The 23,867-nt window shown below is 70.1% G+C and overlaps 4 protein-coding genes across 4 annotated transcripts; 3 read left to right on the forward strand and 1 right to left on the reverse strand.

Moving 5' to 3' along the window:
• Positions 1–2,758: 2,758 nt before the first annotated feature.
• On the forward strand, positions 2,759–10,725 carry ANPEP (alanyl aminopeptidase, membrane). The gene is made up of 21 exons (XM_062583857.1): positions 2,759–3,102; positions 4,794–5,667; positions 6,094–6,236; positions 6,319–6,455; positions 6,547–6,673; positions 6,787–6,941; positions 7,018–7,131; positions 7,212–7,355; positions 7,430–7,495; positions 7,621–7,686; positions 7,779–7,951; positions 8,070–8,146; positions 8,262–8,395; positions 8,477–8,532; positions 8,620–8,767; positions 8,850–8,941; positions 9,071–9,181; positions 9,287–9,454; positions 9,528–9,668; positions 9,786–9,867; positions 10,119–10,725. Exons 2-21 carry the CDS (start codon positions 5,075–5,077, stop codon positions 10,275–10,277), a joined length of 2,886 nt encoding a protein of 961 aa, XP_062439841.1. The 5' UTR covers positions 2,759–3,102; positions 4,794–5,074; the 3' UTR covers positions 10,278–10,725.
• A 2,481-nt stretch (positions 10,726–13,206) lies between these two features.
• LOC134144796 (mesoderm posterior protein 1-like) lies at positions 13,207–13,584 on the reverse strand (the record flags this gene model as incomplete). Its single annotated transcript, XM_062583991.1, has 1 exon — positions 13,207–13,584. A coding segment is annotated over exon 1 (378 nt), but the record flags the coding sequence as incomplete, so codon positions are not given.
• Positions 13,585–18,211: 4,627 nt separating this feature from the next.
• Positions 18,212–18,607, forward strand: LOC134144797 (mesoderm posterior protein 1-like; the record flags this gene model as incomplete). Its single annotated transcript, XM_062583992.1, has 1 exon — positions 18,212–18,607. A coding segment is annotated over one exon (396 nt), but the record flags the coding sequence as incomplete, so codon positions are not given.
• Positions 18,608–19,087: 480 nt separating this feature from the next.
• Positions 19,088–23,867, forward strand: LOC134144798 (gonadotropin-releasing hormone II receptor-like). Its single transcript, XM_062583994.1, has 5 exons — positions 19,088–19,435; positions 20,203–20,218; positions 22,327–22,892; positions 23,055–23,259; positions 23,434–23,867. Exons 1-5 carry the CDS (start codon positions 19,088–19,090, stop codon positions 23,865–23,867), a joined length of 1,569 nt encoding a protein of 522 aa, XP_062439978.1.

A 23,867-nucleotide genomic window follows, 5' to 3' on the forward strand; every position in this document is an offset into this window, starting at 1 on the left:
TCTCTGTGTGGGTGCTGCAGGCCTGGGGGCTGTGGAGGATCAGTGCAGTGCACGTGGAGGGGGTGCATGGGCAGGGGTCCTTCGCACAGCCTCCCTGGAGGCTGCGGGGCTGCCGTGGGGGGAGAGCAGGAGCAGTGGGAAGGCACTCCCAGAGCCCGTGGCTGCTGTGGTGTGTGCGGTGGTGGTGGTTTCTCCCCTCGCTTGCGGGTGTTGCTGGGACCAGGGCTGCTCCTGTGCTAAGGATGAGCCGGGTGGTGAGTGACGTGGTGAGGGCACCGGCCCATCTGTCCTCTGGGAGGTTGTGGTGATGGGGTTGGCTCTGCGCACTCCTGCCCAGCGCCCTGAGCGTGTGGCACCCCAGGGCACCTTGCGAGATCCTGTCCTCTCTGGAGCAGGCAAAGGAGCAGCACAGCCCTGCTCGGGGGCTGCGGCAGCAGTGGCCATCTGCCTTCGGAGGTGGCCTGGCAGGGCTCTGGCCACTAATCTGTGACCTGCTGGTGCCCCCTGTGCTCCCTGCCAGCTCTCCTGCCTTTCTGTCACAGAGCATCCCCAATCGGCTGAGAGCTGGGGTAGCCGTGGAGCCTGCTCTGGCTACTGCAGAAGTGGCGATGCTCGTCTCCATCCCACCCCTTCTCCTGTTGCCCAGTGTCAGCTGCAGGGTCACTCTGGGAAGCTGCCTGGTGGGAGATGCTGCTGGGGCTCACGGGGAGCGAGACGTTGCCCGGCCCGCGGGAGGCTGCAGCAGCCGGCTCGGCCGGGGCCAGGGCTGGCGACTGGCCCGGCGGCCCACGGGGAGCTCACCCTGCAGTCTGCATCTGGGCTTGCTCTGGTCGGGGGGGGGAGGCGTGAGGGCTCGGCTGGAAGGAGGTGGCTGTCCGAGCACGGCGTGGGGGTGCGGGGCGAACAGCGACGACTCCTGAGCAGAGGTACTGCTCTGCCCGTCCCCAAGCCCCTGGCTCTGGTGGGTTTGTGTCATGTTGCAGCTCCATCTGGCCACCAAGGCACTGGGGCTGGCTCTGGGAGCCTGTTCCTGTGCTCATTTCCCCTCCCCAGCCCCGGCCAGCCCAGCTGCGCTGCTCCGCTCCCGCTCCCGTGGGCTCTGCCTCCACTTCCCCCTGGCAGGGAAATGGTGACTGTGCTTGGAAGGAATTTTCCTGCGGTCTCCTTGCCTCCCCTCCATTCCCTCCCTGCTGGCTTAACCCTTCCCCAGCTGGCCACCAGCCCCTACAAGCTGATCCTGAAGGTTGAGGACCTGGGCAGGCAATTCCTTCTTCAGCCCTCCTCCGCCTGGCAGCGGCCACGGGTGCTGCGTGGTCCGTGCGAGGGCTGCGGCGGGATGGGCGAGCGCCCGGCCAGGCGGTGCTCGGGGGCCAGGGTCGGCTGTCCTGGTGGTTGGAGAGGGATGCTCGGGGTCACCACCCAGCGAAGGTTCAGCGTGGTGGCAGCCGTGCGGTGCCCCATCCTCCCTCTGCTCCAGGCCCCCCGGGGGGGGGTCCTGGGGGAAAGGCAGGGGAGGGAGGGTCGTGTCCTGCCTGCCCCCCCGGCCCGGCACCCTGGCGTGGCAGTTGCTGGTGCGGGACGTGCCTGGCAGCGCTCGCTCAGCGGTGTTCAGGCACCGCTGCCTGCGGCTGCAGCTCTGTCCTGGCCGTCCCTTCCCGCGTCCTGCCAGCCTGTTCCAGCGGGGCTGCGGTGGCCGGGGGCTGCGAGCGGCAGGTGAGTCTGTGGCTGCTGCTTCAGGCCTTTCCCTTCCCTTCGCTCCCCTCTGCGCTCGCTCGTGCGCAGGGGAGCAGAGCAGAGGGGGTCGTCGCCCAGGGATGAGCGGGGCCAGACCCCCGGTGCCGTGGCCGGGCTGCTGTGCCGGCGGGGAAGCAGGGCTGCGCTGCTCGGTGCCGGCTCCCCCGGGGACGCGGCTCGGCCTGGGGTCTTGGTGCTCTCGCGTGGCTGGGAAGCGATGGCTGCGATGCTGTGTTGGGGCTGTCCCCATCCCCTGGGGAGTTGGAGCTGGGGTGCCCCAGCTGGTCTGGCCCCTTGCCGGGCCACACTGGGTCTTGGCACCCAGCAGCTGCTGGATTTGGCTGAGTGGAGCATGTCCCCGTGACTCCAAGCCCTCACCTCTTGGCAGCGAGGCTGAGCGACGCAGCCAAGTGCCCACTCCCACTTTAGGTGCTCACACACCTCTGGCAAGAGCATTTACCCTCTGCTCTGCCGCGCGGGGAGAGACCAGCTCCCCGCTCCTCCGGCCGGGCTGTGCGTGGCAGCTTGGGCCACTTCCAGGGCAAGGAAAACCACTGGCCCTGCAGCCTCTCACCCAGATGCAGCGCGTCGTGCCGGGCTGCAGCGAGCAGGGGGCTGCTGGCCCGTGACGAGCCCTGGCCGCAGCCCCGCGAGCCCGTCCCGGCTGCAGCCAGGTGGGGCAGGGTGCAGGGTGCCAGGCTGGGGCGACGAGCATGGCAGCACCCTCCCGAGCTGGGATGCCTCTCCCGGGTGCACCGAGGCAGCCGTGCTCAGCTGGCTGGGTGCCGCTGGGGGATGGTGTGCCCGGCCCCTGTCCCCTGCTCCCCAGGGGCGAGCACGCTGGTGATGGCTGGCGAAGGAGGGGGCACCCGGGGAGGGGTCTGGGGCTGGCGGGGCGGCCGCGGGCTGTCCCCGGCCACAGGGCGCCGCGCTCCCGCGGGAGCGTGCGGCTGGCGGCCGTCTCTGGCAGGCTTCCCCCAACAGATGCCTTCCAGATGTGGTGGCTGTGCTGCTTGGGGGCCCTGGCTTTGCCGGAGGCGCCGGCCCCGTGCGGAGGGATGCCTGCCCCATCCCGCTCTGGGCACGCAGGAGCCAGGGCTGCAGCCAGGGGCTCCTCGCGTCCTGCACCCACTGCCCGGAGCCCCGGCCAGCCCCTCCGGGCAGGGCAGGGCCGGCCAGCAGCCCAGGGGTTAAGGTGGCGAGGAACGGTTCAGGTTACTTCCCTTGGAGCCTAAGGAGGAAACTTTCCTCCCGCTGGCTGGCCGAGCTTGCAGAGCAGAGACACGGGAGAGCCAGGCAGGGTGCAGGCAGGGATGCAGCAGGCAGGAGTCGCAGGGCACGTTGCACCCCGGGGCTGAGCACACCAAGGTGAGTGGGGCCGCGGCAGCCCGGACCCCCGTCGGGGCAGAGCCCGGTGCCGGCAGCAGCAGGAGTCCAGGGGGGCCCAGCCCTCGGACATCGCTGGGCTGGGGAAGGGGTCGCGTGCGTGTGCCCGGCGCTGCAGGGGCTGCGGAGGGCATGCGGGCCGGGCTGCCGGGCAGAGTGCTCGCGTGGCCGGGGCAGCGGGGCTGTGTGCGTGGGGAGTGGGGACTGCATGCGTGCCGGAGGGGCTGTGGTGGGGCACGTGAAATTGCAGAGCGCGTGTGCACTGCTGGAGGGCTGCGGAGGGGGTGCCTGTGTTACGGCGTTACGGTTATGGAGCGTGCAGGGCTGGGGCCTCAAGGGATCGGTGTGTCGCATGGGGCCCTGGGTGAGCCAGTATCTTCTGCACCCCGGGACATGCATGTGGGCTCCGGAGTGGAGGGGGGACGTGCAGGGCGCGTGTGCGCGGTCTGGAAGGTTTGCGTGGGGCAGAGGTCTTGTGGCTGGGCAGAAGGCTGGCGATGTGCAAGCCCACGTGCTGCGCAGGGCCCGCGCGGGGCCGAGCCGGGGCGAGCTCTCTGCCGGGAGCTGGGGTGCTGCATGCCCGTCGGCGCGGGCTGCGGGGCGCCCTGCGGGCTGCGGCCCCCGTCTCCCGGGGGCTGCGCCAAGCGGCCGGGGAGCCGTCCCAGCCGGCAAACTGGCCTCTGCAGTTTCTCAGCAGCCGGTGCCTTTTGCCGGCGCAGGAGCAGGGCTCTGGCCAGAGCGTGTCCTGCGGAAAGGTCCCGGCAGGGCCGGGAATGCTGCGCACCCCGGGCACCGGGACGGCTCCCCGAGCCCTCTGCAGCTGCTGGTGATGCCGGAGGCTCTGGCTGGGTGCTCTCGGGACACTCGGGGATGGGGCAGAGTTCCCTGAGGGTGTTTCTCATCGTTTCCTTTGTTCGCCCCATGCCTGGCACTCTAGTTCCTGGCAGGGCAAGAGCTGCTGATGTCGCAGCGCTGGAGATATCAGATCTTGGGAAAAGGCACTTTCTGTTCCCGGGGCAGGATGGATCGCGCTTCCTCTCCCCCGGCCCTCCACCAGACTTTGTGCCTTCGCGCCTCGCCCCCTGGCACAGCTCCCGGCACCCCGCAGGCCTGCGCCCGGCGGCAGCGTGGCTCTGGCTGCTTGCCCGGGCGAAGGCAGAGCTCGCCCTGCCCGTGCGCGGGGAGCAGCGGTGCCCCCGCCCCGCGCGGCGCTGCCGCGACTGCCGGCCGGAGCGCGGGGTCCCCGCGCCGCGGGGCGCAGGACGAGCCGGCCGTCGGGCGCCCCGGCCGGCCGCGGCTCTCGCGCGGGCCGAGCGCTGCCCGCGGCCGCAGCAGCACGAGCGCCCGGCGCTGGGCACGTGCTACCTTGAGCTGGGTTCACGGGTCCAGAAGTTTGAACTCCTCCGGTACAATACAACCCTGATAATATGATCTTGGACTTTGTGAGTGCCGTGGGCAGGGCAGCTTCCCCCCGTGGCCCCGCGGCTGCCAGCACGGGACTTGGCGGCCCCGCCGGCCGCGCCGCCCCCCGCTCGCCCCGCCGGCGTGCGGGCGCTGCCGCCCCGCGGCAGGCGGGGGGCCGGGCCGGGGCCCCGGGGCCGCTCGCCTGGCCCTGCGGAGAGCCGGGGCCGCGGCCGCCAGCCGTGACACCCGCTCTGTGCTCCCTTTGGCAGGGCAGGCCGGCGCCCGGGAGCGAACCCAGGAGTCCTGGCCCGCAGCCCGCGCCCGTCCCCGCAGCGCCGGTGCCTCCCGGTGCAAGCCCAGCGCTGCAGCCAGGCGGGGAGGCAGGTGCGCGGAGAGCGCGGCGCCGGGGGCCGTCCCCCCCCCCGAGCCTCATGGCCATTTAATACTTCACCCATTAACCTGGACTAATAAACCTCGTGGGAGCAAGAGGCTAAAAGCTGTGCCAGGCGGGCAGAGCCTCCTTCCCCAGCGCTGCTCCCGCAGTGCCACCATGGCGGCAGGCTTCTTCATCAGCAAGAGCGTCGGCATCGTGGCCATCGTGCTGGCCCTGGGGGCCGTGGCCACCATCATCGCGCTCTCCGTGGTGTACGCGCAGGAGAAGAACAAGACCTCGGAGCCTGCCACCCCCTCCACCACCACCACCACCACCGCTTCCACCACCACCGCCCCCAACAACCTCTGGAACCAGTGGAGACTGCCCACGACGCTGAAGCCGGAGAGCTACGAGGTGACCCTGAGGCCCTTCCTGAAGCCCAATAACAACCAGATGTACATCTTCACGGGCAACAGCACTGTGGTCTTCGTCTGCGAGGAGCCCACCGACATCATCCTCATCCACAGCAACAAGCTGAACTACACCATGCAGGGGGCCTTCCACACCTCACTGCAGGCAGTGAATGGCTCTAGCCCACCTGCCATCACCAAGACCTGGCTGGAGACCACCACCCAGTACCTGGTGGTGCAGCTGGCAGCACAGCTGCAGAAGGGCCACTACTACAGGCTCTTCAGCATCTTCACCGGGGAGCTGGCCGATGACCTGGCTGGCTTTTATCGCAGCGAATATGTGGATGGGACGGAGACCAAGTAGGTGGGGGCAGAGAGGGAGGGATGTTGGGGGACAGGGAAGGGGGAAGGGAGTTCAGGGGGAGTGGGTCTCTGGGGGGGGGGGCTGCAGCAAGGCATGGGGCTGGCCCAGGGACAGCAGAGGGTGTGGGCCAGGTCTAGGGCATCTTGTCTCCAGCTGGGACTGGGGAGCGAGGAGGCTATGGACTTGGGGGAGCCTCTGTGCCCCCGTTCCCCCAGGCATGGACCACCCCAGGTCCTGCCCAGAGCATTTGCCCATGTTGCTGCCCGCGGGGCAGGCTGGTGGGCAGGGAGCAGGGTGAGTGCTGCTCCTTTGCTGTGCCGAGGGAACCCGGCCCTCCCGTGGGGCCCCGGGGGCTGGCCCTGACGGGTGGCCTGGGCTCAGAGACCCCCGGCTGCAGGTGCTGACGGGGGCTTTGTTTGCAGGGTCGTGGCCACGACTCAGATGCAGGCAGCCGACGCGCGGAAAGCCTTCCCCTGCTTTGACGAGCCTGCCATGAAAGCCAACTTCACGGTCACCATCATCCACCCGACCGACCACAAGGCGATTTCCAACATGCCTGCCAAGAGTGAGTGGGGCGGAGGGAGCCCCGGGGCCCGGCCGGGGGGCCTGGGACTGGCTGGCGATATCCCACCCCACTTCTCCTGCAGGCACCCGGCAGCAGCAGATTGACGGGGAGAACTGGAACGTCACCGAGTTCCTGACCACCCCCAAGATGTCCACCTACCTGCTGGCCTTCATCGTCAGCCAGTTTGAGAGCGTGGAGAACAACACGGGGAGCATACAGGTAGGGCCAGGGCTGGGGGGCCGGGGAGCGGGCACAGGCAGGACGGGGCAGAGCCCGGCGGGGGGCTGAGCCTGGTGTCTCTTCTCCCCAGATCCGCATCTGGGGCCGCCCCCAGGCCATCGCCGAGGGCCAGGGCAGCTACGCACTCCAGGTGACCGGGCCTATCTTCAGCTTCTTCGAGCGACACTACAACACGCCGTACCCGCTGCCCAAGTCCGGTGGGTGCTGCGGGGCTGGCGGGGCCGCGCTCCCCGGCTGGCGCACGGAGCAGCGTCCGCTCCAAGCCCCGGGAAGCACCGCGCCGACGGGCCGTCTCCCTCCCCACCCCCAGACCAGGTTGGCCTCCCGGACTTCAATGCGGGCGCGATGGAGAACTGGGGGCTGGTGACCTACCGGGAGAACTCGCTGCTCTACGACAACGCCTTCTCCTCCATCGGCAACAAGGAGCGGGTGGTGACCGTCATCGCCCACGAGCTGGCCCACCAGGTGCCCGGCGGCCCCCCCCCGGCCGGCGCCGCGCAGCCGCGGCGGGCTGCTGACGGCCGCTCTGCTCCGCTCGCAGTGGTTCGGGAACCTGGTGACGCTGCGCTGGTGGAACGACCTGTGGCTCAACGAGGGCTTCGCCTCCTACGTGGAGTACCTGGGCGCCGACTCGGCAGAGCCCTCCTGGGGCATCGTGAGTGCGGGGCGCACGGCGGGGGCGCGGGGCAGCCCGGGCGCGGGGCGGCCGCGGGCGCTGACGCCAGCCCCCTGCAGAAGGACCTCATGGTGCTCAACGAGCTGTACACGGTGATGGCGACCGATGCCCTGGCCACCTCCCACCCGCTCTCCTTCAGCGAGCAGGAGATCAACACCCCAGCCCAGATCAGCGAGGTCTTCGACACCATCGCCTACAGCAAGGTGGGCACGGGGGGCGCCGGGACGTGGGGGGCTGCCGGGGCCGCCCGGGCCCGTCCCTCACCCGCTCTCCGCAGGGAGCCTCGGTGCTGCGGATGCTCTCTGACTTCCTCACCGAGGACGTGTTCAAGGAGGGGCTGCAGGTGAGGCTCTGCCGGCGCCGGGCGGCAGGGCAGCCCGTGGCGGGGGCTGCGCGGGGGCTGCTGCCCCCCAGCACCCCGCTCGCCTGGGGCCTGCCCTCCACCGCTCTCGCCTCTGGCTCTTCCAGTCCTACCTCCACACCTTCGCCTACGGAAACACCGTCTACACCGACCTCTGGGCTCATCTGCAGACGGTACGAGCGGGGCTGGGCGGGCTGCCCCGGCCCCACGGCATGGGCGCTGGCCCCACGACGCCGCTGACCCGCTGCCGTCCCTTCTCCCGCAGGCTGTCGACAAGAACAACGTCTCCCTGCCCGGCTCTATCAGCCAAATCATGGACCGCTGGACACTGCAGATGGGCTTCCCCGTCGTCACCGTGAACACACTCGATGGCACCATCAGCCAGAGGCACTTCCTCCTGGACCCCACCTCCAAGGTGGACCGACCTTCCTCCTTCAAGTGAGTGCCGTGGGGTGGGCGGGCCGTTCCTGGCCGCTGCGGGGGTCCCGGCCGTGCTGGGGGGTGGTGCGCACGGTGTGGTGCGGCGGTGCCATGTTCTGCCTGTCCCCCGGCACAGCTACACCTGGATCGTCCCCATCACCTGGCAGACGTCCAACAGCACCGAGAAGAAGTACTGGCTGGAGGACGTCTCAGGTGCGCAGGCGCCAGGCGTGGGGCTGGGGAGTGGTGGGCTGGGGGGGAGCTGCGGGCGGAGGGGCCGGGCCGGGCTGCGGCTGGGACCCCCGCGGACGCTCCTCTCCCCCGCCAGCCACCTACAGCGAGTTCAAGGTGAGCAGCCCCGACTGGCTCCTGCTGAACCTCAGGGTGAGCGGGTACTTCCGCGTCAACTACAACCAGGAGAACTGGGACCAGCTCCTCAACCAGCTCTCCAGGAACCACCTGGTACGTGGGGCTGGGGGCTGGCGGGGCCGCACCGCTCCCCGTGCCCGCCCGCCCTGACGCACGGCCTCTGCTTTCTCCCAGGCCATCCCCGTCATCAACCGGGCCCAGATCATCGATGATGCCTTCAACCTGGCCAGGTGAGCAGAGCTGGCCGTGTGGGGGGACCGTGGCGCTGCGGGGTCCGGGGGTCCGGGGAGCCCGACCCCTTGCTCACGCCCCCGCAGGGCCGAGTACCTCAGCGTGACGGTGGCCTTGAACACCACGCGGTTCCTGAGCAAGGAGACGGCGTACATGCCCTGGCAGGCGGCGCTCAACAACCTCGCCTACTTGGAGCTGATGTTCGACCGCACCGAGGTGTTCGGGGTGATGACGGTGAGCAGCGCGGCGCGGGGGCCGGCTCGGCACTGGGGCCGCTGCCCGCCGGCGCAGCGCTGACCACCCTCCCTGCCCACAGAGGTACATCCAGAAGCAGGTGACGCCCCTGTTCCAGCACTACAAGAACGTCACCAACGACTGGGCCGACCTCCCCAGCGGCCTCATGGACCAGTGAGTGCCGCGCGGCGCCGCGGCCGGCTGGCACCCGGCTCTGCGCTGTGCCCCCGGCTCCTCCCGGTCCCCGCGGTTGGCCTCGGGCCCCCATGCTGGCCCCCAGTCCCCCCACTCCTCTCTCCCCAGGTACAACGAGATCAATGCCATCAGCACCGCCTGCTCCTACGGCATCTCCGAGTGCCAGCAGCTGGCCACCACCTTGCTTGACGAGTGGCAGAAGAACTCCAGCAACAACCCGTGAGCCCCCCCCGCCCGGGGCTGGGCCCGGGCTGTGCCACGCCGCCAGGCTGGGCACGGCGAGGACTTCCCCGTCCCGTCCGACATGGCCTTTCCCTCCCGCAGGATCCCCCCGAACCTGCGCTCCGCCATCTACTGCAGCGCGGTGGCCACCGGCGGCGAGAAGACCTGGGACTTCATCTGGCAGAGGTTCCGCGCGGCCACCGTGGTGTCCGAGGCAGACAAGCTCCGCTCGGCCCTGGCCTGCAGCACTGAGCCCTGGATCCTCAACAGGTGGGACGGGGTCCCTGGCGCGGGGCCATGCCGCAGCCGCGCCGCCGGCCCTCACCCCGGCATCCCTCCCCAGGTACCTGCAGTACACCATCGATCCCACCAAGATCCGGAAGCAGGACGCCACCTCCACCATCAACAGCATCGCCAGGAACGTGGTGGGGCAGCCCCTGGCCTGGGACTTCATCCGCAGCAACTGGAAGACGCTTTTCGGGCAGTGAGTGCCACGGGGGCCGTGGCGTGGGGGCAGGAGGCCATCGGTGGTGCCCCTTGGGTGCTGCTCCACACCCCACGGGCGATGCCCCTGCTCAGCCGCCCCTCTCCGCTCCCCCAGGTACGGCGGCGGCTCTTTCTCCTTCTCCCGCCTGATTTCTTCGGTGACCCAGCGGTTTTCGACGGAGTTTGAGCTGCAGCAGGTGCGTCCCGGCCCCGGCAGGGTCCGTGCGCTGGGGGCTCTGGGGCCTGGGCTGCCCCCAGCCCGGCGCGACGTGGGGTGCGTCTCTGCCCACTGCGCCTGCCCCTTAGCCAGCACCCCGGGGACGGACGTCCTACCCCGGCCCCCGCGGGCCCAGGCGTCCGGCAGCTCCTGCGCCTGCCCCGCTCTGCCCAGCTCCCCACCAGCAATGGGGTGCCCCACGCCTGCTCCAGCCCCTTTCTCCCCCTGCAGCTGGAGCAGTTTAAGGTGGACAACCAGGACACAGGCTTCGGGTCAGGGACGCGCGCGCTGGAGCAGGCGCTGGAGAAGACGAGAGCCAACATCAACTGGGTGAAGGCGAACAAGCAGACGGTGCTGGCCTGGTTCCAGGGCGAAACGGGCTCTAGCTAACCGCGCGCGGTGCCGCGCCGTGCCGCACCACGCACCTTCCTTCGGGACTGGCCGCCGGGCCGGCCGGGGTGGGATGGGCTCTGCGGGGACCCACCGACGCTCCCAGACCCCGCCGCCCTCGGCGGCCAGGCCGGACTCTCGCCCGCTCCCGACGTCCCCTACACTCCACCCGCCTCTGCCCCCGGCCTCCGGATGCTGCAGCCCGGCTGCCCCTGCCACCGCGCTCCTTTGCTGCTCCCGATGGGAACGCGCCGCTGCCCGTGCAGCCGCCGTTGCCTCCGGCAGTGCCCAGCGCCCGTGTGACGGGCAGAGGAGGGGCTGGACCGCGAAGGCTTGGGGCTGCCGGCGGGGCCCCGCTGCCCCACGGCTGCCGGAGGCCGAGGCGCTGCTGGGCTCCGTGAAGGCCCGTGGGAGGTCTCCGATGCTGTAAATAAAAGGCTGCACGTGAGACTTCCCCGGCAGCCGTGCCTGTGGGGCCGGGGTGCGGGGCACCGCCGCGGCTGGAGGGGGCAGGGGTCTGGGCAGGAAACACCTGGGACCCTGCAGCGGGCACCGCGCAGGGGACCGAGGAAGCAGAGCCCCCCGGGCCATTAGGAGCCTGGTGCTAAGTGGCTCTGGGGGCCTTGCAGACGCCAGGCTCCCCGGCCCCTCCGTCTGACGGCTCCGTGCGAGCTCTCCTGCTGGGCCCCGGCCAGCCCCACGCCGCTCGCGCGTCGGCCGCCGGCACCCTGCTCCGGGCGCCGGCCCCCGCCGGGCTCTCCGGCTCCGCGGCTGGGATGCACCCAGGGGCCCCTCCTCGGGATCGGGCACTGCAGGATCGTGGCGGGAGGCAGCGTTGGCTTCCCCGGACCGTGCCAGGGCAGGACTCAGACGCCTGCAGACAGCCCCGCGGGCACGCGTCCCCAGCCCGATGGGCTGCGGGAGCGGGGAGCCGCGGCGGTCCCTGCGGGGCCGGTCCCGGCGGGGCGAGGGCGTCTCCTGGGGCGCTGCGCCTGCCGGCACGGGGTGCACTGTAGACAGCCCGGCACAGAGCACGGCTGCGGCGCCCGGCCGGCCTCGGCGGGTCTGCGTGGGGACGGTGCCCGGCTTCATGGGGCTTTGTCCAGGGAGAGCGCCAGGGCCTGATGGGCAGCTCCAGGCTGCCCCTTCCAGGGGCCAGTGCAGCTGAGGGACCCCCGGGATCCTCTCCGGCACCCCAGGTCCACGGACCCCTTGGAGTGCCGCTGGCCCCAGCATGAGTTGGAGCTGAGCTTTGCCCACCAGGGCCATCTGTGGCCACCGGGTGGGTGCTCTGGGCAATCCGCCCCTCCCTCTCCTGCTCCGGAGCCTAACGAGCAGGAGCACTGGGACCCCGCAGTAACGAGACGCAGTGCAAGCAGCAGTGCAGAGCAGCTTTAATGAGGATCCCTTCCCCAGTGTGCAGCGCGGCACAGCAAGGCTGCCGTCCTCTCTGCGCTGCCCGTGCAGCGCCGGGCGCGGGCTCAGCTCCACCATCCCCAGCGCCGTGCCGGGGCACAGCCGGGCATGGCAGGGGCTGGCTGGGTGTCCGGGGAGAAGAGCAGGTCCAGGGCCTGCGGGTTGCCGAGCTGTGCCGAAAGAGCTGTGTCAGGAGATCTGCCGCGGGACGGGACCGTGCCCTGCACCCCACGCCCTGTGCCCTGCGCCCCGTGCCCCACGCCCTGGGTCCCGTGCCCCCAGGACTGGGTCTCCTGCAGAGCCAGCTGGGCACTGCCCCCTCTGCCAGTGCAGGTGGACGCCCAGCGCAGCTTCACCTGCACTGCACTTTGCTGGGGTGGGAGCCGCCTGGCAGCCCCTCTCTCCTGCACCCCGTGGGCAGCATCCCCCCATCGCGTGCCGAAGCACCGGGTGGCCCCCTCCTACGTCCCCGACTCCGAGCACGGAGCAGGGGCCGGGGCCAGAGCCGGCTCTGGAGGGGGCTGGGGGCTGTGTGTACCTGGCAGCGCGAGTCAAGCTGAGAGCCGTGTGCGGGGGGTCCGTAGCGCCCTGCGTCTGTCACCGCTGCCCTGGGGGCTGCTGGCTCCGGGCAGGAGGAGGAACCGCTCCCGGAGCTTGTGACCGCGTCCTGTCTCCAGCGGGGGTCCAGCGGGGCCACTGCTCTGAGGCTGCAGAGTGACGGCAACCAGGACCCCGAGTCTGAGCCAGGGGTCCGGAGCAGCTCCACGGGGGTCCCGGCCACGGGGCCACAGGGTGGTGACCCCCAGGTGCTTGTCCCCATGCTGGGAGCTCTGTCCAGCTCCAAGGGGCTCCCTGCCCCTGTGCAGTCAGGAGGGGGCAACCAGGAGGATGCATCGATGAGTGCTTCGGGCAGCTCGGGGGGGGTCCTGGCCATGCGGCCACAGTGCAGCAACTCCCAGGCACCGGGGGTCCTGTGCAGCTCTGAGGGGGTCCCTGCCCCTGCACAGGGAGGAGGGGGCAGCCAGGAGGATGTGTCAACGACGAGAGCCTCGGGCAGGTCCGGGGAGGTCCCAGACATGGAGCCACAGGGTGGCGACCCCCAGGTGCTCGTCCCCATGCCGGGGGTCCCATGCAGCTCCAGGGGGGTCCCAGCCACAGGGCTGCAGTGTGGTGACCCCCAGGTACCCATCCCCATGCTGTGGGTCCCATGCAGCTCCGGGGGGGTCCCAGACATGGAGTCACAGTGTGGCGACCCCCAGGCACCCGGCCCCATGCTGAGGGTCCCATGCAGCTCCGGGGGGGTGCTGGACACAGGGCTGCAGCATGGCGACCCGCAGGCGCCCATCCCCACGCCGGGGGTCCCGTCCGGCTCCGGGGGGCTCCCTGCCCCTGTGCGGCGAGGAGGGGGCAGCCAGCAGGATGCATCGACGGCGAGAGCCCCGTGCGGCTCCGGGGGGGCCCCGGGCGCGGGGCCGCAGCGCGGCGACCCCCCGGCGGCGGGCGGCGGCGGCGGGCGGCAGCAGCCCAGCCCCGGGGGGCAGAGCGGGCAGCGGCGGGCGGCCGCCCCCCGGCGCCGCGCCAGCGCCTCCTCGCCCAGCCCCAGCAGGGCCGAGAGGTGCCCGATGTAGCGGGCGGCGAGGCGCAGGGTCTCCACCTTGGTGAGGCTCTGCCCCGCGGGCACCAGCGCCGGCGGCAGGTAGAGGCGCAGCGTGCGCAGCGCCCGCGCCAGCTGCCTCATGCGCAGCTTCTCCCGCTCGCTGGCGCTCTGCCGTGGGCCCCCCCGCGCCCCGCACCGCCCCGGCCGCCCCCCGGGCCCCGGCAGCGTGGTGGGCGGTGGGCAGCGGCAGCGGCGCGGGCAGCGGCGCAGCAGCGGGGCTGGGGAGCCGGCCATGCCCGGGGCTGTGTGCCGCCCGCCGCCGGGGCAGCCCCCGGCTGCCCGGCTTTATGCGGGGCCCGAGGTGTGAAGCGACGCTGCTGCGGGCCGCCCGGAGGTGTCAAAGCCCGGGGAGCGCAGGATGGGGCTGGGGCCGGGAGCCTGGGAAAGCCGGGCCCATTTGCAGAGGTGTCAGTTCTGACTCCTCCAGCCCTTAATTGCCGCTGCCCGGCGCTGGGAAGTGTGCAAGGGCCAATTCACACGGTTGTGAGAGATGCTAACGTGCCTACCAGCCCTGCCAGAGCCCGCCTGCAGCCCCGGGCTCTCCGGGCCCTGCATGATGCTGCGTTGCAGTGGGGACTTGACCTTGCAGCACTGGGAGAGCTGCCAAGCACCCTGGGCTGCCGCCTCTCGCGCTGGGGGCTGCCAGGCCACCCCACATCCTCGGGGGTGCCCCCCTCTCTGCACCTCATCTGGGCCAATGCCCACAGAGCCCCTGGCCCTCTGCGCGGCTCCCAGCACAGCCCCTGAGGGCTGCGGGTCCCGGTGTGCTCCCGCCTCCATATGACTGGCTCAGAGATGCTTGGCCAGTGCCTTTGGGGCAGAGCGATGTGCTGCCTTGCTAGGATGTCCCGTGGCAGTCTTTGCATCCTGGCTGTGCTGCCTGGGCCTCCCTGCACCCTGTGAGGTGCAGCCCTGCCTCTCTGGGCTCCTTGCAAGCTCTAGAGGAGCTGTAGGAGCAGCCTGTGCTCCCTGCAGAGGCCCAGCCCTGTGCCCCCCAGGCCGCTCAGCCGCGGGGAGCGGGGCTCCGTGCACGCCTGGTCCAGGCGGTGCAAACCCCAGACCCTGCGCTGGAGACCCCAAGCGAGACTTGCAGCTTCAGCCCTGCCCACGCATCACTCCATAAGGTCTGGCCTGGCCGTTCTCCCGCTGAGCCCCTGCTCCCGGCGCGGCTGCATATCCTGCTCAGCTCTGCCCCGCGCGGGGCGGTGGGCTCCCCTCGGCCCTGCAGCCCGCGGGAGGCCGGCTGGCCCCGCGGCGTCACTTGCCTTGCGGCACTTATGCTGGAAGATGGGGCAGGTTGGCCGCGGCCGTGCCGGGTTTGGGGTGCCTTTAGGGGCAAGCAGTGCCCCTGTGCCTTGGTACTGCCAGGATCTAGCCGGTCCCGTGTGTGCACGTCCTGGGGGGGCTCTCAGCTGCGGGGGATCTGCTCCCTCCTGCACGCCCGATGTGGCTGCGGGAAGCACCAGGCCACAGGGCTCAGTGCTCTGGGCTGTTCCAGGCCTGGGATGGTGCATGAGGGGTGTCAGGGAGGCAGCTGCTAGCCCAGGCTTGGGTAGGGCGCTCTCATCCTGTGCACTGGTGCCTTTTCTGCTCCCTCTCCCAAGCAGGGCACAGCCTCCCCGCACCGTCCCCGCCAGCCCTCCACGCCTGGGTGGAGGCCGAGGAACACGCAGCGAGGTGCCCAAGCTGTGCGTGCGTGGGACTGCAGCCGCGCTCTCGCCTGGGTCCTTTGTGCCTCTTCTTGCAGGCAGAGCAAAGCCGTGGTGTGGGGACTGGGTGCAGGGGTCCTGGGCGAGCACGTGCTGCTGTGCATGGAGCAGAGGTGGATGCTGGAGCTTGGAGGAGGAGTGTGCAGCAGAGGGGAGGGCTTGCTGTACCGGCACAGCAGCTCTGCGGGGTGCCCCGGGTGCGTCCCCAGAGGCGCTAGTGGCACGCAGCCCACGAACTCCCCAGGCTCAGGCATGGTGCTTATGCAGGCTCTGCTCCAGAGATAAGTGCCCTGGGTGAGCGCTGCCCACGCCACGGGCCAGAGAGACCTGGGGTCCCCCACGGGGTGGGGGGCTGTGACCTCTCCCTGCGGCGGGGGCCAGCTCTGACCCCACGTCCCAGCGCTGTCACGGCCCCACCGCGCTCCAGCACTTGTCTAAACACGGAGCGAGGTGGGAACAGGCTGCCCAGCAGGGCCGCAGAACTCATTACCCAGGAGCTCGTCAGCTAATGAGACCCAGGAGGGGGCCTGGGAAAGGGGCAAGGCAGCGCCGAGGGGAGAGCGCTCCCGGAGGCAGCTGTGCACGGGGAAGGGGTGCCCGCACGAGGGGCCGCTGGGCCGCGAGCCCCCCGCCACACTGGCGGCAGCCCAGCTCTGGGCAGGGTGTGCCGCCTGCCGCCCTGCGAAGGTTGGTCGGGTTTCTGAGCACGGAACCGCTCTGCAGGGGCTGAGCTGGAGTCAGACACCGGAGCGCCTGGACCTTGGATGGGAGGCGTGATGCAGCACTTGCTCTAGTGTAAGAGAGGGCAGGAGCGGGCAGTAAGAGCTATTCACTCTTCAGCCATTTATCCATTACACTTGAAATGTCTGTGATGAGATAACTGCCAGTTCAGCTGCCAATGACCTTACCGTAGGAGCACAGGCTGCCTGGGCTATTGCAGGGCCCTGGGGCGTTAACCTTTCACAGCGCTCGGCTGGGTGGTGGGTGCAGGTGGCGGGTTAACCCCCGCAGTGAGGTGCGTTGTGCACATTTGCCCAGGCCCAGCAGCGGCTGAGCTTTCAGCAGGGGATGTCAATGGTCTGCCCGGGGCTGTGCGTGGGTCAGAGAGCAGAGCTGTGCCTGCCGGCACGGCGGGATGCAATGGTGTGCGTGGCTGCGGGAAGAGCTGCAGGCAGAGGGTCCCCTGCTCCCCATGGCATCCACACCAGTGACCCGCCAGGGCTCAGACAGGCCCCAAGACGACCTGCACAGGATGGTTTTAAAAGCCAGAGCTGCCCCCATGCAGGTTCCTAGCTGGTCTCATAAGCACCCAGTGCCAGCGTGCTGCAGTCCGTGTTGCCCAGCCCTGGGGAGCGCCGAGCCTTGTCCTCCACCTCATCCTGCTGAGAAGGGCAGGAGCACGGAAACTGCAGAGGTTCGGCTCGCTGGAGCGCGCAGCCCGGGGTTAGCGGTAATCGCACTGCTTCCGTGCCATCGCGCAGTGTTTCCAATGAAAACTTAATAAACTTCATGTGACTGTTCGGAAATGTGAGCCCCATCAGTGATGAAGCCTTGGCTCATCCAATGTTATCTCCAGCTCACGTGGGGAAAGTCCCTCTGACATGTCCCTGGGAGGAGCTGGCAGGGCCTGCGCACTCCATGACCAGCCCCACGCCCCACAACTGCTTCTGTGCCCCATGCCCAGCTCTGTGCCCCACGGCCAGCCTGTGCTCTGCACTCAGCCCAGTTCCCTGCACCTAGCTCAATTCCTCCCATCCAGCTCAGGTCCCAATGGCCCCAGGCACAGCATCCAGCTGCATGTCCCACACCCAGCTCTGCACCCTGTGCCCAGCTCCATGCCCTGTGCAGACCCCCAAGCCCCACACGTAGCTCCATGCCCCGTGCCCTGTTCTGTGCCCCATGCTCAGCTCCATGCCCAGCCCAGGGCCTCATGCCCAGCTCCATTCCCAGTGCCCAGCTTAACTGTCTGGGCCCAACTGGGTACTCCACAGCCCTTTCCCTCCAGAGTTCCTGTTTAGGTGTTTCCATGTGGGAAATTTTTTTGGGGGGGGGGCATGCACACTGCTGCGTTATAAGGGGACTGTGCACATCTGATGATACGGGGGCCATGCACACTGCTGTGCCCCCGGGGGCTGCAGACCCCTCCATGTTACCAGGCTTGTGCAGCCTGTCCCCCACCCCCGGGCGGGGGCTGCGCTGTGTTAGGGGCCTGCGCAGCACGCCGAGCGCTCGCAGCCTGCGTTTGGGAAGCGGGTCCCCCAGGCCCTTCCCTCGGAGCCCACTCGCTGATGTGTTTTCCTTGTGTGCGGCAGTGCTGGGTTTCCCTGGAAACCTTTACACCAGCCATGGGGAGCGACACCTGCGCGGGGCCTGGGAACGCGGCGGGGGGCCCCCTCCCAGCCCTCGCGCCCCCGAACGCCCCAGCGCCGTGCGTGCTGGGGAAGGGGCCGTGCCCCCCGGGCTGCTCTGTCCCCGCACCTGCACTGTGGGGCTGCTGCTGGGGGTCCCGAGCCCCCAGAGGGGCTGCCCGGAGCTCTTCCCGCCAGCCGACCCCTTTCGTATGGGGGATGCTTTCGCAGGGGGGCTGGGAGCAGAAGCAGAGCCCCGAGTCCGGGCAGCGGAAACGTGGGGCGCTGAGCGGAGCGGGAGGGCTGTGGGCTGCCCTCACCGGGGCCCCGGGGCCCCGCGGGCTCTGCCGTCGGGGGGCGCCGGCGGAGCCCCGCGGCCCAGCAGGCGTCAGGGCTCATTAGTGGGAGCGTGTGAAACGCCATTAGCGGGGGCGGCGGGGGGGAGGGGGGAGCTTCCTGCTGCCTGTGCCCCGCGGCGGCGGCCGAGCGCGGCCCCGGCGCCCCGGCCCCGCGGCCAGCGGGTGCCGCGGTCTGTCCCGGGCCGGGCCGGGGCCGCGGCGGCGCGGGGGGGCGGCGGCCTCACGCCGCCGGGGTAAAATTCGTCACCAGCGTGTTCAAAGGCCCCCCCGGCCTTTGAAGTGCTGGCGGTGCCGGCCGAGGTGCCACTTCACACCTCCGGGCCGGCATAAAGCCGCGGCGGCCGCGGGCTGCGGCACAGGGGCCGCGATGGCAGCCGCCGCCGCGCCGCCGCCCGCGCTGCCGCCCGCGCTGCCGCTGCCGCTGCCCCGCCGCGGCGCCGCGCGGCCCGACGGCTACGGCAGCAGCTCGCCCGCCGCCTCGCCGGGCTCCTGCGGCCGCTCGCCGCCGCCCGGGCCCCGGCGCCGCCCCCGCGGCGGGCGCAGCCCCGCGGGCGGCGGGGCCCGGGGGGCGCGGGGGGGCCCGCGGCAGAGCGCCAGCGAGCGGGAGAAGCTGCGCATGAGGCAGCTGGCGCGGGCGCTGCGCACGCTGCGCCTCTACCTGCCGCCGGCGCTGGTGCCCGCGGGGCAGAGCCTCACCAAGGTGGAGACCCTGCGCCTCGCCGCCCGCTACATCGGGCACCTCTCGGCCCTGCTGGGGCTGGGCGAGGAGGCGCTGGCGCGGCGCCGGGGGGCGGCCGCCCGCCGCTGCCCGCTCTGCCCCCCGGGGCTGGGCTGCTGCCGCCCGCCGCCGCCGCCCGCCGCCGGGGGGTCGCCGCGCTGCGGCCCCGCGCCCGGGGCCCCCCCGGAGCCGCACGGGGCTCTCGCCGTCGATGCATCCTGCTGGCTGCCCCCTCCTCGCCGCACAGGGGCAGGGAGCCCCCCGGAGCCGGACGGGACCCCCGGCGTGGGGATGGGCGCCTGCGGGTCGCCATGCTGCAGCCCTGTGTCCAGCACCGCCCCGGAGCTGCATGGGACCCTCAGCATGGGGCCGGGTGCCTGGGGGTCGCCACACTGTGACTCCATGTCTGGGACCCCCCCGGAGCTGCAAGGGGCTCTCATCGTCAATGCATCCTCCTGGCTGCCCCCTCCTCACTGCGCAGGGGCAGGAAGCCCCCCGGAGCTGCACAGGACCCACAGTGTGAGGACAACCACTTGGGGGTCGCCGCGCTGTGGCTCCACAGCTGGGGCCCTCCCAGAGCTGGATAGGGCTGCCGGCGTGGGGATGGGTGCCTGGGGGTCACCGCACTGCAGCCCTGTGGCCGGGACCTCCCCAGAGCTGCCGGAGGCACTCCTCGTCAGTGCATCCTCCCTCGTCGATGCATCCTCCCTCGTCAGTGCATCCTCCCTCGTCAGTGCATCCTCCCTTGGTGCATCCTCCTGGATGCCCCCTCCTCGCTGCACAGGGGCAGGGAGCCCCATGGAGCTGGATGGGGCTCTCGTCGTCGATGCATCCTCCTGGCTGTCTCCTCACTGCGCAGGGGCAGGAAGCCCCCCGGAGCCCCTCAGCGACCCCATCCTGGATGCAGGGCTGATGTTGCCGGAGTTTACGGATGCAGGGATGGTCTCCCAGGTAGGTGTGCTCTGTCACGGGGTGGGATGAGCCCAGATGTCCTTCCCCTGTGTGGGGCTGATGTGTGGCAGGGCTCAGTGTCTGAGCACCTGTGGCTTCCTCTTGGGGCTGTGCAGGGGGCTGGTGCTGGGGCGATGGCAACGTTGCCTGGGATTGGCACTGAGAAGCATCCTGCTCCCCCCACCCCAATCCCCCGAGATGCATGCGGAGCCTGCAGCAGGGACATGCCCAGTGCACACTCCCTCAGCCTGCTCCGATCCTCCATGGTGGGCCTCCCCACATGCTGGCTGAGGTCTCTGCTGGTGGGATGGACCTGAGTCCATGGAGTAGCTTGGCCCAGGTGCCGTCCTGGTGGGTGGCTCTGGGCCTCCCCCCAGAAGGCCCCCAGGACCCTGCCTTGAACCTCCTGCACTGGCTGGTTGCCCCATCTCACCCATCCCTCTGCTTCCCTGCAGGATCTCTCTGCGGATCTACTCTCTCTCTTGGAGGCTCTGCTCCCGCTGCAGCCACAGGACTGACCTGTCCTTACCAGGACTCTGGGGACTGGAGCCCCAGATGTCGTGTGTCCCTTACCTTGACTGGCTTTGTGGTGCACCAAGCAGATGTGTGCAGCTCTGCAGGCTGGGGGACACGTGTCCCCTCTTGGACAGTTGGGAGGTGATGGGGACAAGGTGCCTCTTGTGTGCTGCATGTGCTGGGGCTGGCCACGACTGTACATAAATAAACCCTTGTGCCTACCCTGTGTGCTGCTGTCTCTGTCCACACAGAGGGAGTCGGGCTTGGGTGGGTGCAGGGCATGGCTGGGGTGCAGCATGCCCAAGTCCCCACCACAGCCCCCAGCCCGCACTTGGGGCTGGGAAGGAGGTGGCAGAAGCCAGTGGAGCCAGTGCAATTCCTGCCCTGCAGCAGGGCACAGGCCTCCCTGCGGGAGCAGGGCAGAGGCGCTGATGTGGAGTCACCGTTCCCCCATGGAGGGCCGCAGAGGATGCAGCCTGGCAGGACAGCATCTGGAAAAGCAACTGCTGACAGGTATCAGGAGAGACACCTCTTCTGAAGGGACGCTTTCCGGCCCCGGGGAGCGGGGGACTCCCCCGCACCCCCTGCTCACAGGGCGGGGGCCAGCCCTGCCCAGCCGGGCCCCCCCCAAGGGCCGGCTGACGCAGTGGGCTGGAGCTGCCCTGGGGCCCCACAGGGAAGGGCTCGGTGCTGTGTCCCCATCGGGGCTGGAGACCCCCACCCGGAGCAGGGCTCAGCATGTGTGCGGGGGCTGCCAAGGGGAGCCCTGTCTGCACCTTCCTGCGCTGCCCGCGGTGATGGGCTCCCCATGGGGTGCAGGCCTGCACCCAGGGCCAGGGGTGGCTGGAGGGTCCCTCGTGGGGACCCCGTCAAAGGGACTCGCAGCCAGATGCTAATGTGCTGGGGGGGGGCCCTTCTCCAGCTCCAGGGGCTCTGGGGCAGGGGTCTGCAGGGCTAATGAGCCCCACTTATCTGTGAAATGACTTGCTAATAACGTTAATTCCTTCTGCCAGGGGGAAGAGCCTTTGAGATGCAAACGAGCCATGTTCCCCTCCCCCAGGCCACAGCTGCAGTCCTTGTGGCTCCGGCCGCGGGGACAGCCGTGGGCTGGGGGCAGTGGGCAGACGCAGGGTGGGAAGGGACCTGTGGATATCTGGGCCCCAGCAAACCGCACCCAAGCAATGAGCTGTTGTGACGGCTGCACCCAGCTGGAGGCCCTGTGAGTGGGGGCTCCCAAGGCCCCCGCTGTGCAGCTGGACCCCCAGCCAGACCCCCGAGCTGAGCAGTGCGGACTCTGGCGCCTGTTCCTTTGAGCTGGTGACTGGTTTGCGTTTGAGGCCTGGCAGCAGCGATTGCAGTGCCCCAGGAGCGTGTGCTGCAGCACCCAGCCCAGGGCTGCAGCGCTGGGGCAGGTCCTCCTGTGCGGCTCTGGGCCTGGCCCAGCCCACGGGCACAGGGCTGTGTGTGTATGTGTCTGTGTGTATGTGTGTGTGGGGGGGTACATGCATACATGTATGTGTATGAATGCGCATTCGAGCCTCTGTGCATGTGTGTGTGTGTGGTTTTGCACGTGGGTGGTGCAGGGATAAAGGAGCAAGACGTTCCCAGCAGGTTGGTTACGTCAAGGAGCAACCTGAGCTACCAAGGGCATCCTGCCGATCGCCTGCTGTGCGAGGCCAGGGACAGGAGTGGAGGTGGCTGCAGGCGGCAGAGCAGCAGCAGTACCTGCCCTGCTCCCTGCGCTCCCAGCGGCGAGGGCGGTGCTTTTGCTCGGCGCTCGGCAAGCTGGACCCCCGGCCGGCTGGCCGCAGCTGGGCGCAGCGCTGATGCAGGAGCCCTCGGGGCAGAGAGACGGCAGAGCCTGAGCAGCAGCCAGGACATGGCCCAGCTCAGCGGAGGAGCTGGGCTGGAGGGTGCAGCTGGAGGTGAGGTGGGTGCAGGAAAGGGGGTGCCCGGTACCACAGAGGCCCTTGCGTCAGGCTCTCTGGGGCTGGGAGGCTTCCCATCCCTGTTGCAGGACTGAGCGTGATGCTCTGGGGCAGGGAACGGGCCAGGCAGCAGGAATGGCCTGGGGCTGGCAGTGGGTTGGGGTCAGCTGTGGCCCTGCCTGCTGCTGCTGGGGACCCTCCCAGCTCTGCGAGGTCGGGGGAGCAGGGATGCATGGAGCAGTAAGGACGGGAATGCAGTGAGCTGGGGCAAGGGTGCCTGGGGCAGACGCTCCAGCGCTAGCAGGGTGCAGGTCTCCAGGGGCTGGGGGCCACTCTCTGCTCCCATGCTGAGAGTGACCACGCTCCCCTGGAGCCCCCATCCCCAGAGCCCCCTTGGACAGGCCCAGGCAGGGGCTGGCCTGGTGCTGATGCTGCCTGTTGCGGCAGGAGGGAGCTGGCAGGAGCCCGAGCCCGCACCAGGGAACGGCAGCGGGGCAGCTGGCGCAGCGCCCTGCGGCAGCCTGCTCCCCCCCGAGAGGGGCTGCGCCTGGAGCCCCCGGCCCAATGGCAGCGAGGAGGCCCTGCGGCTGCCCACCTTCTCCCCCGCTGCCCAGGCCCGCGTGGTCATCACCTTCGCCCTCTTCGCCCTCGCTGCCGGCTGCAACCTGGCGGTGCTGCGGGCGGCCGGGGGCCGGCGGCGGGGCCGGCGCTCGCACATCCGGGTGCTGCTGCTGCACCTGGCCGCGGCCGACCTGCTGGTGACGGTGGTGGCGATGCCGCTGGACGCCGTCTGGAACATCACCGTGCAGTGGCGGGCCGGCGACCTGGCCTGCCGCCTCCTCATGTACCTCAAGCTGTTGGCCATGTACGCCTCCGCCTTCGTCACCGTGGTCATCAGCCTGGACCGGCACGCCGCCATCCTGCGCCCGCTGGCCATCGCCCGCGCCCGGAGGAGGAACCAGCTCATGCTCTACGCTGCCTGGCTGCTCAGCGCCGGGCTCTCTGTGCCGCAGGTACCCTGCCCCTCGAGCCCCCCTTCTGCCCCGGTCCCGCAGCTCTGCTCCATCCCTGGACCCCAGACCACTCATGCCCCACCAGGGCGTTGCAGGGGTGCGGCAGGGTCTCCTCCGTGGCCCTACGGAGAGGCTGCCGGCCCATCCGTGCTCTGCTTCCAGCTATTCCTCTTCCACACGGTCACCGTCCGCTCCCCGCGCAACTTCACGCAGTGCACCACGCGGGGCAGCTTCGCCCAGCCCTGGCACGAGACCCTCTACAACATGCTGAGCTTCGCCTGCCTCTTCCTGCTGCCGCTGCTCGTCATGGTGTGCTGCTACGCGCGCATCCTCCTGGAGATCTCCCGGCGCATGGGCTCCAGCCTCTGTGAGTGCTCACGCGCGGGGGCCGCCGTGCTGCCCCGTCCCCATCTCGAGGGCTGCACGGGGGTCCTGGGACTGGGGGATCAGGGAAGCATAGGCTAAGCGGGGACCTTCCTCATGGGCATGGGGGTCCCTGCCCTGGCCAGCTGGCTGAGCTGGCCGTGCTCCTGCCTTTCAGTCTCCTCCAGGGACATGTCCCTGCGGTGCTCCAGGAACAACATCCCGCGGGCACGGCTGCGCATGCTGAAGATGAGCCTGGTCATTGTCTCTTCCTTCATCATCTGCTGGACCCCCTACTACCTGCTGGGGCTGTGGTACTGGTTCTGCCCACGGGCCATGGAGAAGAGGGTCTCACAGTCCCTCAGCCACATCCTCTTCATCTTCGGCCTCTTCAATGCATGCCTAGACCCCATCACCTATGGGCTCTTCACCATCCCCTTCCGGAGTGGCGCGGGGTGCGGCTGCCCCTGTGGGCAGAGCCCTGTGCCAGAGCCACCCTCGCCAGCCACGGGCTCCTTCCACTGCTCTGCCTCCTCGCTGCAGGCCAAGCGGAGGCCAGAGGTGCCGGGTCTGCCAGCTGCGGCCAGCGCCTGCGAGAGCGGCTCTCTGTGA

The sequence above is a fragment of the Rhea pennata genome, chromosome 10 (assembly GCF_028389875.1).
Source record: "Rhea pennata isolate bPtePen1 chromosome 10, bPtePen1.pri, whole genome shotgun sequence".
Classification (NCBI taxonomy): domain Eukaryota; kingdom Metazoa; phylum Chordata; class Aves; order Rheiformes; family Rheidae; genus Rhea; species Rhea pennata.

What these genes read in the sequence shown, in the direction of transcription:
- ANPEP (XM_062583857.1), top strand. Translation starts at nt 5,075, where the DNA reads ATGGCGGCAGGCTTCTTCATCAGCAAGAGCGTCGGCATCGTGGCCATC. An exon ending in GTACCCGCTGCCCAAGTCCG is followed by an intron (nt 6,674 to 6,786) that starts GTGGGTGCTGCG and finishes CCCCACCCCCAG; the next exon opens with ACCAGGTTGGCCTCCCGGAC. An exon ending in TGTTCAAGGAGGGGCTGCAG is followed by an intron (nt 7,496 to 7,620) that starts GTGAGGCTCTGC and finishes TGGCTCTTCCAG; the next exon opens with TCCTACCTCCACACCTTCGC.
- LOC134144798 (XM_062583994.1), top strand. Translation starts at nt 19,088, where the DNA reads ATGGGTGCCTGGGGGTCACCGCACTGCAGCCCTGTGGCCGGGACCTCC. An exon ending in CCGGGCTCTCTGTGCCGCAG is followed by an intron (nt 22,893 to 23,054) that starts GTACCCTGCCCC and finishes CTCTGCTTCCAG; the next exon opens with CTATTCCTCTTCCACACGGT. An exon ending in GCGCATGGGCTCCAGCCTCT is followed by an intron (nt 23,260 to 23,433) that starts GTGAGTGCTCAC and finishes CCTGCCTTTCAG; the next exon opens with TCTCCTCCAGGGACATGTCC.